The sequence below is a fragment of the Salmo salar genome, chromosome 15, assembly GCF_965601325.2.
Source record: "Salmo salar chromosome 15, fSalSal1, whole genome shotgun sequence".
NCBI classification, from domain to species: Eukaryota; Metazoa; Chordata; class Actinopteri; order Salmoniformes; family Salmonidae; genus Salmo; species Salmo salar.
In genome coordinates this window covers 80765914-80779631 of record NC_138305.1, presented here as the reverse complement: position 1 = coordinate 80779631, position 13718 = coordinate 80765914, and the positions used below count along the sequence as shown (strand labels likewise).

At 43.4% G+C, this 13718-nt stretch overlaps 2 protein-coding genes across 4 annotated transcripts in view; both read right to left on the bottom strand.

Moving 5' to 3' along the window:
- lamb2 (laminin, beta 2 (laminin S)) overlaps window positions 1-12012 on the bottom strand; it is a 45134-nt gene extending 33122 nt beyond the window's left edge. For both annotated transcript variants that reach the window (XM_014145938.3, XM_014145940.3), the window contains exons 1-2: window positions 8922-12012; window positions 8617-8697 (exon numbers count right to left, since the gene is read on the bottom strand). In XM_014145938.3, the coding sequence (XP_014001413.2) occupies window positions 8617-8647 (31 nt within the window). In that variant the 5' untranslated portion in view covers window positions 8648-8697; window positions 8922-12012. The remainder of the gene's footprint in view (window positions 1-8616; window positions 8698-8921) is intronic.
- Window positions 12013-12329: 317 nt separating this feature from the next.
- The window catches only part of lamb2l (laminin, beta 2-like), a 57490-nt gene continuing 56101 nt past the window's right edge, over window positions 12330-13718 (bottom strand). For both annotated transcript variants that reach the window (XM_082962081.1, XM_082962082.1), the window contains exons 34-35: window positions 13331-13496; window positions 12330-12987 (exon numbers count right to left, since the gene is read on the bottom strand). In XM_082962081.1, the coding sequence (XP_082818207.1) occupies window positions 12851-12987; window positions 13331-13496 (303 nt within the window). In that variant the 3' untranslated portion in view covers window positions 12330-12850. The remainder of the gene's footprint in view (window positions 12988-13330; window positions 13497-13718) is intronic.

Here is a 13718-nt window from a genome sequence, read left to right as displayed (position 1 = left end):
AAAAACCTTTGCTATGAGACTCGAAATTGAGCTCAGGTGCATCCTGTTTCCATTGATCATCCTTGAGATGTTTCTACAACTTGATTTGAGTCCACCTGTGGTAAATTCAATTGATTGGACATGATTTGGAAAGGCACACACCTGTCAATATAAGGTCCCACAATTGGCAGTGCATGTCAGAGCAAAAACCAAGCCATGAGGTCGAAGGAATTGTCTGTAGAGCTCCGAGACAGGATTGTGTCGAGGCACAGATCTGGGAAGGGTACAAAAAGCTTTGAAGGTCCCCAAGAACACAGTGGCCTCCATCATTCTTAAATTAAAGAAGTTTGGAACCACCAAGACTCTTCCTAGAGCTGGACGCCCGGCCAAACTGAGCAATCGGGGGAGAAGGAGCTTTGTCAGGGAGGTGACCAAGAACTTCATGGCCACGCTGACAGAGCTCTACAGTTCCTCTGTGGAGATGGGAGAAACTTCCAGAAGGACAACCATCTCTGCAACACTCCACCAATCAGGCCTTTATGGTAGAGTGGCCAGACAGAGGCACTCCTCAGCAAAAGGCACCTAAAGACTCTCAGACAATGAGAAACAAGATTCTCTGGTTTGATGAAACCAAGATTGAACTCTTTGGCCTAAATGCCAAGCGTCACTTTGGAGGAAACCTGGCATCATCCCTACGGTGAAGCATGGTGGTGGCAACATCATGTTGTGGGGATGTTTTTCAGTGGCAGGGACTGGGAGACTAGTCAGGATCAAGGCAAAGATGAATGGAGCAAAGTACAGAGAAATCCTTGATGAAAACCTGCTCCAGAGCGCTCAGGACCTCAGACTAGGGCGAAGGTTCACCTTCCAACAGGACAACTACCCTAAGTACACAGCCAAGACAACACAGGAGTGGCTTCGGAACAAGTCTCTGAATGTCTTTGAGTGGCCCAGCCAGAGCCTGTACTTGAACCCGATCGAGCATCTCTGGAGAGACCTGAAAATATCTGTACAGCAATGCACCCCATCCAACCTGATATAGCTTGAGAGGATCTGCAGAGAAGAATGGGAGAAACTCCCCAAATACAGGTGTGCCAAGCTTGTAGCGTCATACCCAAGAACACTCGAGGCTGTAATCGCTGCCAAAGGTGCTTCAACAAAGTACTGAGTAAAGGGTCTGAATACTTATGTAAATGTGATATTTCCGTTTTTAATTTTGTAGAAATTAGCAAACATTTCTAAAATCCAGTTTTTGCTTTGTCATTTAATACATTTTAGAATAAGGCTGTAACCAAACAAAAGGTGGAAAAAGTCAAGGGGTCTGAATACTTTCCGAAGGCACTGTACCTTTAGCCAATAGGGGAAGACATTCACCTTCTGGCCCCTTGTTCACAATTTCACATAAACCAAATCCACATGTAATGCCAAAGTAAGCAAGCCAACCCAACACTCCCTATGGGGGTATCTTTAAATCAGTCAATTACAGGTGAGCACTGACCTGTCTTTTTATGACCACACATAGAGCTCATCTGGGTTTAAAGGTGAGTGGTTTTACGAGGCAGCCGTCTGTCCCTATGATTATAACTGGGGCAGTGGAGACTGGAGACTGTGCAGGGAGAGGGAGGGCGGTGTTAGAGGGACATTGGTTGACTGACCATCCTCCTCAGGCACCATGCAATGAACTTTATGGCCACTCTTAAAGCGGCACTCAGCAGTAGATATATACTGTGTGTATATATATATATATATATATATATATATATATATACAGTTGAAGTCGGAAGTTTACACACACTTAGGTTGGAGTCATTAAAACTCGTTTTTCAACCACTACACAAATGTCTTGTAAAAAAACTATAGTTTTGGCAAGTCGGCTAGGACATCTACTTTGTGCATGACACAATACATTTTTCCAACAATTGTTTACAGATTATTTCACTTATAATTCACTGTATCACAATTCCAGTGGGTCAGAATTTTACATACACTAAGTTGACTGTGCCTTTAAACAGCTTGGAAAATTCCAGAAAATTATGTCATGACATTAGAAGCTTCTGATAGGCTAATTTACGTCATTTGAGTCAATTGGAGGTGTACCTGTGGATGTATTTCAAGGCCTACCTTCAAACTCAGTGCCTCTTTGCTTGACATCATGGGAAAATCAAAAGAGATCAGCCAAGACCTTTGGAAAAAAATTGAAGACCTCCAAAAGTCTGGTTCATCCTTGGGAGCAATTTACAAACGCCTGAAGGTGCCAGGTTCATCTGTACAAACAATAGTACGCAAGTATAAACACCATGGGACCACGCAGCCGTTTTAACGCTCAGGAAGGAGACGCGTTCTGTCTCCTTGAGATGAACGTACTTTAGTGCGAAAAGTGCAAATCAATCCCAGAACAACAGCAAAGGACCTTGTGAAGATGCTGGAGGAAACAGGTACATAAGTATCTATATCCACAGTAAAATGAGTCCTATATCGACATAACCTGAAAGGCTGCTTAGCAAGAAAGAAGCTACTGCTCCAAAACCGCCATAAAAAAGCCAGACTACGGTTTGCAACGGCACATGGGGACAAAGAGCGTACTTTTTGGAGAAATGTCCTCTGGTCTGATGAAACAAAAATATAACTGTTTGGCCATAATGACCATCGTTATGTTTGGAGAAAAAAGGGGGAAGCTTGGAAGCCGAAGGACACCATCCCAACCGTGACACACGGGGGTGGCAGCATCATGTTGTGGGGCTGCTTTGCTGCAGGAGGGACTGGTGCCCTTCACAAAATAGATGGCAACATGAGAAAGGAAAATTATTTTGATATATTGAAGCAACATCTCAAGACATCAGTCAGGAAGTTCTAGCTTGGTCTCAAATGGGTCTTCCAAATGGACAATGACCCCAAGCATACTTCCAAAGTTGTGGCAAAATGGCTTAAGGACAACAAAATCAAGGTATTGGATTGGCCATCACAAAGCCCTGACCTCAATCCTATAGAAAATTTGTGGTCAGAACTGAAAAAGTGTGTGCGAGCAAGGAGGCCTACAAACTTGACTCAGTTACACCAGCTCTGTCAGGAGGAATGGGCCAAAATTCACCCAACTTATTGAAGCTTGTGGAAGGCTACCCAAAATGTTTGACCCAAGTTAAACAATTTAAAGGCAATGCTACCAAATACTAATTGAGTGTATGTAAACTTCTGACCCACTGGGAATGTGATGAAAGAAATAAAATATTAAATAAATCATTCTCTCTACTGTTATTCTGACATTTCACATTCTTAAAATAAAGTGGTGATCCTAATTTTTACTAAGATAAAATTTCAGGAATTGTGAAAAACTTAGTTTAAATGTATTTGGCTAAGGTTTATTTAAACTTCTGACATCAACTGTTTTTATACACACACTATATTTACAAATGTATGTGGACACCCCTTCAAATTAGTGGATTTGGCTATTTCAGCCACACCCGTTGCTGATAGGTGTATAAAATCGAGCACACAGCCATGCAATCTCCATAGACAAACATTGACAGTAGAATGGCCTTACTAAAGAACTCAGTGACTTTCAACATGGCACCGTCATAGGATGCCACCTTTCCAACAAGTCAGTTTCTGCCCTGCTAGAGGTGCCCAGGTCAACTGTAAGTGGTGTTATGTTGAAGTGGAAACGTCTAGGAGCAACAACGGCTTAGCCGTGAAGTGGTAGGCTACACAAGCTCACAAAATGGAACTGCCAGGTTCTGAAATGCGTAGCGCATAAAAATTGTCTGTCCTCGGTTGCAAACACTCACTACCGAGTTCCAAACTGCACCTGGATGCAACGTCAGCACAAGAACTGTTCGTCGGGAGCTTCATGAAATGGGTTTCCATGGCCGAGTAGCAGCACACAAATCTAAGATCACCATGCGCCAATGCCAAGCGTCGGTTGGAGTGGTATAAAGCTCGCTGCCTTTGGACACTGGAGCAGTGGAAACGAGTTCTCTGGAGTGATGAATCACGCTTCACCATCTGACAGTCAGACGGATGAATCTGGGTTTGGCGGATGCCTGGGGAACGCCACCTGCCCCAATGTATAGTCCCAACTGTAAAGTTTGGTGGAGGAATAATGGTCTGGGGCTGTTTTTCATGGTTCGAGCTAGTCCCCTCTTAACGCTACTGCACACAATGACATTCCATGCGATTCTGTGTTTCCAACTTTGGGGCAACAGTTTGGGGAAGGCCCTTTCCTGTTTCAGCATGACAATGCCCCGTGCACAAAGCAAAGTCCATACAGAAATGGTTTGTCGAGATCGGTGTGGAAGAACTTAACTGGCCTGCAAAGGGCCCTGACCTCAACCCCATCGAACACCTTTGGATGATTTGGAATGCCGACTGCGAGCCAGGCCTAATCGCCCAACATCAGTGCCCGACCTCATTAATGCTCTTGTGGCTGAATGGAAGCAAGTCCCTGCAGCAATGTTCCAACATCTAGTGGAAAGCCTTCCCAGAAGAGTGGAGGCTGTTACAGATGCAAAGAGGGGACCAACTCCATATTAATGCCCATGATTTTGTAATGAGATGTTCAATTAGCAGGTGTCCACATACTTTTGTCCTTGTGTATGTATATATATATATATATATATATATATATATATATATATATATATATATATATATATATATATATATATATATATATAATATTACTATTATGAGGGGTTTTTTCTGCATTGTTGGGAAGGACTCGTAAGTAAGCATTTCACTGCATTTCACCTGTTAATGAAGCATGTGACAATTCAAATGTGATTTTAAACAAAAACAAAGCGTTCTCAGCACCCGTTTCTGTAAAAAGCTGAGGGATGGGGCTGGAGAAATATAACCTCTCAAATGTATAGTCAGAGCTATGGATGCAAGGATTGAGCATCCATGATATCAACATTATAGTTTTAACCATGTTCTGAGGCTATATTGTGTTTGTTTATATGTACTTTGTTTACAAATATTGGAGGAAAACAAGCTTATATTTTGGGTTCTGATAGGTTACAACAGTAGAACTAAACTCATGAGGCATTTATAGGTTATATTCTTCAAGAATCAATGGGTACATATCTTTAATTTCTAAGTTCAAAAATGGATATAGCAACTGCAGATTGCTTTAAATACAGGTGCGTAAGTAACTGCCTTTGAGTGTTTTTTAACGAGACGCACGACAGAACCTGTCATTATACAAAGAGCTTGGCTGTAGATACATACAGCAGGTGAGATGAAGAGGCAGAAGCTGGACAGGCCTGGAGGGGCCACACAGTCCAGGCTTTCTCCTCCCCTCACCAGGGGCCTTGTCTGTTCTGTTTCTAAGAGTAAGATTACAAGAGAAAGCAGCCCATCAGAGTACGTAGAGGAAGTGCTTCTTTCCTAGCAGAATGATATTTGCAGAGTAGAGAAACAGCTAATGGGAACACCGTGGGCACTGTGGTTAAAGCTTGAGAAACACACATGATCTTATCAGGTTTTCACATGCAAGCCCACAGCAAGACGGGGCTATGGCCAGCGGAGAGAGTAAGGGCAAGGTAGAACATATAGAAATACTACACTTCGAACATACACCCACTGTTTCAAGTGACAACTGGTAGGAAGCAATCCTAACTTTTACGTGTCGCATTGTGTTTACACTCTTAACTTCAAGTGCACTCACGTTATACACAACCTCAACTTAACCCTAACAACTAGTCATTATCGATGATATACAAGCCCCAAAACACAGTCCACAATAGGCACTGTGGTAATCTAAGATGATAGCCATGACAGACCAGGTGAATCAGGGGGAAAACTATGATCTCTTATTGATGCCACTTGTTAAATCCACTTCAATCAGTGTAGATGAAGGGGAGGAGACAGGTTAAAGAAGGACTGTTAAACCTTGAGGCAATTGAGACATGGATTGTGTATGTGTGCCATTCAGTGCGTGAATTGGCAAGACAAAATATTTAAGTGCCAGGCGCAGCGACGCTGCTGGGTTTTTCATGCTCAATAGTTTCCCATGTGTATCAAGAATGGTCCACCACCCAAAGGACATTGTAACGCCCTGGCCATAGAGAGGGGTTTTTGTTCTTTATTTTGGTTAGGCCAGGGTGTTACATTGGGTGGGCGTTCTATGCTCTTTTTCTATGTTGGTTTGTTTTGTTGATTTTGGCCGTGTGGCTTCCAATCAGGCACAGCTGTAGAGTGTTGTTACTGATTGGGAGTCACACATAAGTGCCTGTTTTTCTGTTGGGGTTTTGTGGGTAATTGTTTCTGTTAGTGTTTTGCACCTGACAGCACTGTTTGGCTGTCGGTTTTCTTATTTTTGTATAGTGTTCTTTCGTCTATTCAATGATGAACACTAACTCCGCTGCACCTTGGTCTCTCTCTCACGACAGCCGTTACAGACATCCAGCCAACTTGACACAACTGTGGGAAGCATTGGAGTCTACATCGGCCAGCATCCCTGTGAATGCTTTCGACATCTTGTAGAGTCCATGCCCCGACAAACTGAAGCTGTTCTGTGGGAAAAGGGGATGCAACTCAATATTAGGAAGGTGTTCCTAATGTTTTGTACACTCAGTGTATATGAACTACACTGGGGTCAGATTAAACATGTGGATACCAACAATGCCAGTCTCCTCCTCCTTTCAGAAAGAAAAGTCCCTGCCCACGGGAGGGAAACCTAACCACCCCTCTCTCTCTCTCTCCCTCCCCTTCTCTCTCTCTCTCTCCCTCCCCTTCTCTCTCTCTCTCTCCCTCCCCTTCTCTCTCTCTCTTCCTCTCTCTCTCCCTCTGGTTGCGGCAGTTGGCTTTTACTGGCCCATTGTTCTGGAATCCACCAAGTTCCGGAGTCTCTGCTCACAGAGGGGCTCAGGATCACACAGCTCCCGCCCCTGGGCGCCAGACCGTGCCTGTCGCTCACCTGCCCGCCTGCCCGCCCTCACTCACACGTCTATGGAGAGCAGCGATAGCACAACAACAAAAAACATACCATTGCTCCAGGAGACTATGAGAATGCTGTGTAAGACAGGATTTAGTTCTATAGTTTAAGCAAAGCTTCTGTCCTTTTTCATGTGAGCCTAATCACTCATCACCAGCTCTTTAGATCTTTCAGAGGAAGATTAATTTTTTTTTAAAACACAGATTGTTCAGCCTTTTTGGAACCCTATTTTTCTTCTCTCCTTTTTCTCTACAGTAACGAACGTCCCTGTTCAGGGTCTTTCTTAACACTGCTGCTGATAACTTTTGACAAATCACTAAATTAGGGGCTCACATGTAAAATCACCTGCTAGTCTTTTCACAATGTTTGGGTGGAGACTACAGTGACACAAATGACCCAATGATTATAACCACCATTTCACCACAGCCTGTCATGCACTGGCTGTCAATCAGCAGTGGTCCCACCCACCCATAAGACCTCCAGTTAAACATTTTGAGGGTGAGACAGGAGCCTCAGCTGCCAGCAATGACCAATAGAAAATAGATCCCCCCCCCCCCAGCCCTCTCATCCTATAGCATCTTCAGAGGAGGAGGAGAAAAGAGGAGACAAGTGAAAGGGAGAGGAGAGGAGGAGCAAGACAAGAGCTGAGCCTTGTCTGTGATCAGCCTGGCCCTTTTACCCACTCATGTAGAGCAATTAACCTAGTCTGGCCCATGACCTGAGGGGATGGAAATGAACCCTGACCTCCAGGAGGTCACTCTGTATCTCTATAATGACAGGCTGCTGGGTAGACAACACTCATAGGTAGAATCATCTAACAAAGACCTGTCCTCAGCTGAAAGTTTAAATAAAGCTTCAACATGTTAGGAAGAGCAACAACAAACTGCATAACCCCTATGGCAAACATGAATCAGCTGGTATATGGGCCTATAGATTAAAAACTGGACACAATCAAATCAATCAGGTACCATTATGATGTGATCTAAATGCCAGAGGGAATCTCTTTTTCTGAGAACTTTGTTGTGCCCTATTAACCACTAATCTCACCCTATCACCCCTCATACACACTCACACACACACACACACACACACACACACACACACACACACACACACACACACACACACACACACACACACACACACACACACACACACACACACACACACACAGTGATGCTGTCCTAGGGGGGTATGGATTGTCTCTATTTGCGGATTCAGCTGGGCTGTTTTAAGAGGACCATAAACAGAGTTGATGGTTAGCCTCCCCACAGCGCAGAGTGCCTCCCAGGGACCTCCAACACCACCCAGGAAGGTCCGGAGGGGAATTTAACACCAAGAACAGTTGCCTGGTTGTGAACAGTAAAGTAACCTCCAAAGAAGAGAGGAAATCCCCCAAAAGAAGCAGGCTGTCTTGTCTCAGAGCTGGAGACAGTAAACAACCCTCTGCCTCTCTCTTTGTCCCAACCATCAGCCATGTACAGCATCTGTCCATTTGTTTGAATTATGAATGCTTGAGGTACACACATTTCGCTGTGATCGTAACGTATAAAGTCTGCATCACAAGTTCACAACACATCTACTCAACAAAGACACAACCACAGAGCAGTTCTCAACTCATGCCCTTTTTCATTGCATCATTAAGCTGTTGGTTGGCATACGAATATGTTCATTGCCTTCAAAGCACTGTGCACAAGGCTACTTACCACTTATGAACATTACCAGTGACGCGTGCATGGTTTTATGTTCATGGGTCAGTCCCCTTTAACTTGTACAGTAGATTCAGCCTGAAAATGTTACAATAGCCTGGTATGAATAATGTCACACGTTAACTCAATCAATAAAAAAAGACGGAGCTGTTTTGATTCTGCACTTATTTATTTTAAAAGAAAACTACTTTCAAAAACTGATACGGCATTAGAATATAACGTTTGCTGGTTGGAAAGTAGGTTTAATATCACAGTTAAACTATAATAAACAATGTCAGAGAGATTTAAAAAAAGACACTTACACTTTAATATTAGTAGGTTTGATCCCCCTGTCTTTTAAATCAACACGAATCCATACGATTCCCCCTGTTTCATTTGATGCGAGGCAGAGCGGAGTTAGCAGTATTATCTGAAGTCTGACCACCACTCTCCAAAGTATTTGATATCTGATGACCACTCTCCAAAATTCTGTCCCGAGTCTCGTTTGATGGAAACTCCGCAACGGATCCTCGTTTCGTAGGAATGGACCCTACAGCGCTTCTGACTGCTTATTGTAGTGTAATAACATCAAAGCAAAATCCACTATTATACGGTTTTAACATTAATTATGACTACGATCAACATTGTTAATACGACTAGACTCGATGCTGCATAAACGTGTGACTTTGATCAAATCAAAAGCGGGCTGAAGATTCAGATAATAATTTTGCCATGATTGATACACATATAATGACAGTAGACTCAGATGCATTTAGCTGCCGAGTCTGTACCTTGAAGAAGTTAGTGAAGTTAATTCAAGAAGTGTGTAAAGTCCACCACCGGTTTTCAGAAGACCCTAGTGTCTGTCAGAGAGAATAGATGTGCGCCTTGGAAACAGGAATGCGCGCTCTGGGGAGAACGGATTAGGTTCCCTTTGATTGCTTCAGTGAACAATCCATGCTGCGCACATAATCACCTACTACACTTACCATCCCACTCTTCGCAGGCTCTAAAAAAGCAGATGTTTCCAGTTTTCAGGGATACAGTATTTTAACCTAACTTGTTTCCCCTGAAAAAAACCGAGGTGGGGATTCCGCTCAGGTGTCTTGTTAGGCCTACTATGTTAGGTTAACCATCACCAGACCTTGCTCCTTCACAACAACAGGTGGTTTGGAAAAATCCTGTTCATTTGGTTGTAATTCCTACAAGCATTTTAATGAATTGGAACATGTTTTCAGACAGAAAACAACATTGCATCTTATGATTACACATGTTATAGATCTCTATTAGGCTATTCGATTTTCATAATGGTTAGACAACATACAGTGTATGTAACAATGTTAGCACATCCTGAAACATGCCTATGGATAAATTGTCAACTTGTGATGTTACATTCGCTCTCTGTGGACAGTCAAGCTTTTTATTTTACCCCCTAAACCTGGGACTAGTGGTGCGCATCTCTCTCTCACTCTCTCTCAGGACTGGGCGAGGGAAAGAATTTTCACTCAATGCGCACAATTAATGCACACTGAACGTTAAGACGCACACACAGTTGAGGTAGGTAGAAGCCTCAATGCATTCTCACAACGTAGCAAGGGAGAAGCAACCTACAAAAAGCCCCAACCAACATATGAGGTTTTAACTAACACAAAGAATGAAACAAACAAAGGCTGGCCGAAAGGCTTCTGGCCTCACCTCAACAACAACAAAAAACATCCTCTTACAAAAGTCCTGATTGCCCACACCTGAGTAATTATCAAGGCTTTCTGGCAGAGCACATCATCTAAAGCAGTCGCTGCTGCCCCCTGGGAATGAGGGGTAATACTCATTACACATTAGTATGTTGTCCATCTATGTGCCTAAACTACATATCATAACATGCCCAACAAAAAACTTCAACATTATATCAAATGTATATTTATTTTTCATAGATGTCTGTTTCAATTATACATCAATGGGGCTGAAATTTGTGTAGAACTTTTTTTGTTTGTGTGAGGGATTTTTGTGTGTAATGTACAGTAGCTCACAAAAGTGAGTTCACCCCTCACATTTTTGTAAATATTTGAGTATATCTTTTCATGTGACAACACTGAAGAAATGAGTAGTGAGTGTACAGCTTGTGTAACAGTGTAAATTTGCTGTCCCCTCAAAATAACACAACACACAGCCATTAATGTCTAAACCACTGGCAACAAAAGTGAGTACACCCCTAAGTGAAAATATCCAAATTGGGCCCAAAGTGCCATCATTTTCCAGCACTGCCTTAACCCTCTTGGGCATGGAGTTCACCAGCGCTTCACAGGTTGCCACTGGAGTCCTCTTCCACTCCTCCATGACGACATCACGGAGCTGGTGGATGTTAGAGACCTTGCACTCCTCCACCTACCGTTTGAGGATGCCCCACAGATGCTCAATAGGGTTTAGGTCTGGAGACATGCTTGGCCAGTCCATCACCTTTAACCTCAGCTTCTTTAGTAAGGCAGTGGTCGTCTTGGAGGTGTGTTTGGGGTCGTTATCATGTTGGAATACTGCCCTGCGGCCCAGTCTCCGAAGGGAGGGGATCATGCTCTGCTTCAGTATGTCACAGTACATGTTGGCATTCATGGTTCCCTCAATGAACTGTAGCTCCCCAGTGCCGGCAGCACTCATGCAGCCCCAGACCATGACACTCCCACCACCATGCTTGACTGTAGGCAAGACACACTTGTCTTTGTACTCCTCACCTGGTTGCCGCCACACACGCTCGACACCATCTGAACCAAATAAGTTTCTTGGTCTCATCAGACCACAGGACATGGTTCCAGTAATCCATGTCCTTAGTCTGCTTGTCTTCAGCAAACTGTTTGCGGGCTTTCTTGTGCATCATTTTTAGAAGAGGCTTCCTTCTGGGATGACAGCCATGCAGACCAATTTGATGCAGTGTGCAGTGTATGGTCTGAGCACTGACAGGCTGACCCCCCCACCCCTTCAACCTCTGCAGCAATGCTGGCAGCACTCATACGTCTATTTCCCATAGACAACCTCTGGATATGACGCTGTGAACGTGCACTCAACTTCTTTGGTCGACAATGGCGAGGCCTGTTCTGAGTGGAACCTGTCCTGTTAAACCGCTGTATGGTCTTGGCCACCGTGCTGCAGCTCAGTTTCAGGGTCTTGGCAATCTTCTTATAGCCCAGGCCATCTTTATGTAGAGCAACAATGTAAGTTCATGTTGAACTTCCAGTGACCAGTGGGTATGAGGGAGTGTGAGAGCGATGACACCAAATTTAACACACCTGCTCCTCATTCACACCTGAGACCTTGTAACACTAACAAGTCACATGACACCAGGGAGGGAAAATGGCTAATTGGGCCCAATTTGGACATTTTCACTTAGGGCTGTACTCACTTTTGTTTCCAGCGGTTTAGACATTAATGGCTGTGTGTTGTGTTATTTTGAGGGGACAGCAAATTTACACTGTTATACAAGCTGGACACTCACTACTTTACATTGTAGCAAAGTGTCATTTCTTCAGTGTTGTCACATGAAAAGATATACTCAAATATTTATAGAAATGTGAGGGGTGTACTCACTTTTGTGAGATACTGTATATGTGTGGCTGATGAAAAAGTATTTTCTGAATCAAGACCATACTTGGTTAGAACAACAAGAAATGTAACATCTGTCACTCCGAGGTATCACATATGACTTTTTCCATATGTCATATTGTACATAAGTACTGTAGTCAAAATAAATCAAAAATAATTCCCAAAAGGGCATTTAATTGGTCAAAAGAACATATTCCTCTGTAAAACATTCTCTCTGATCTCTTTTCTTCAATTAATTCAAAAGTCAATCTACCTTGGAAGACAATACATGTTTAATTGGTCCATATCCATTTGTCGTGTTGAAGACATAGCTACACAGCAAACTTGTGCAGATGGCATCATGTCAAAACCATGAAATGAATGATTGGGAGTTACTGACAGAAGCAGATGACCTATGTAGTGCAGACAGTTCTGACAGTTTTACTGGCATATTCAACATCAGAAAGAGCTCCCTGCTATGTTCTAACAGACTACAGCTGTACAGTACACATGACCCAGTGTTCCTCCCGTCACTAACAGTTGCTGTATTTTTTATTTTTTTTGTGTGATAATATTCTTTATTAAATTCATTTTCCAATTTGACAGAGAGAGAATGGGAATGAAGCACCAGTGGTACATTTTCATGAAAACAGTTTTTCTCTCCTACATCGTTCAATCCACATGATCAGTTACAGTTGTTGTATGTCTGCACCTGCTTTCGTATGGCCTCCCGTGCTTCCGTGGCGTTCCTCTCCAGCTCTCCTAGCTCGCTCTGCTGGTCCAGCATTTTCTGCTCATTATTACGGAACTTCTTCTCCAGCTCTGAAACAACGGAACAACAGAGAACAGATTATGGGAAGACGACAATAGAGGGACATTCTTTGAAAAGCTTAGCTGTGTCTCAAATGGCACACTAGTCCCTATATAATGCCCTACCTCTGAGCAGAGCCCTATGGGCCCTAGTCAAAAATAGTGCACTATGTAGAGAACATCCAGTTACGACCACATCTGCATACAAAACCAAAGACACTATGTTGATATCCTTTGGCCATGGACTACTCTTAACCATGATTACTCTTTATGGAGTCATACTGCTCTATCTACACCTGTTGAGTATGTATTCTGTATCATATGCTTCAGAGGGCAGTACAGTAACGTTACATACTCCGTAGCGTTTCTATGCCCTTGTTGGCCTTAGTGAGCAGGTCTTCAGCCTCCTTCTTGATCTCCTTGGCCCTCTGGTTGACGTTCCCCAGGCCCCCCGAGGCCCCACCCAGAGAGTCCACCTTCATCTGCAGTTCCTTGTACCGATCCTCCGTTTCATTCAGCCTCTGGAGCACAACCAGACACATAGAGCAACAAGTCAACGTGCAGGACCACATGGATATCTATTGTCAAAATGAATAGATTGCTTCCCATGGCTCCCCCTTCTGGCTTCTGGGATAAAATTCATAGTGTGGTTTAGAAATGTATATGGCAAGGTAAAAGATAAAATGAACACATTTACAAATAGGAAAAGACGCAGGAAGACTATCCGTACCAAACTTTAAATT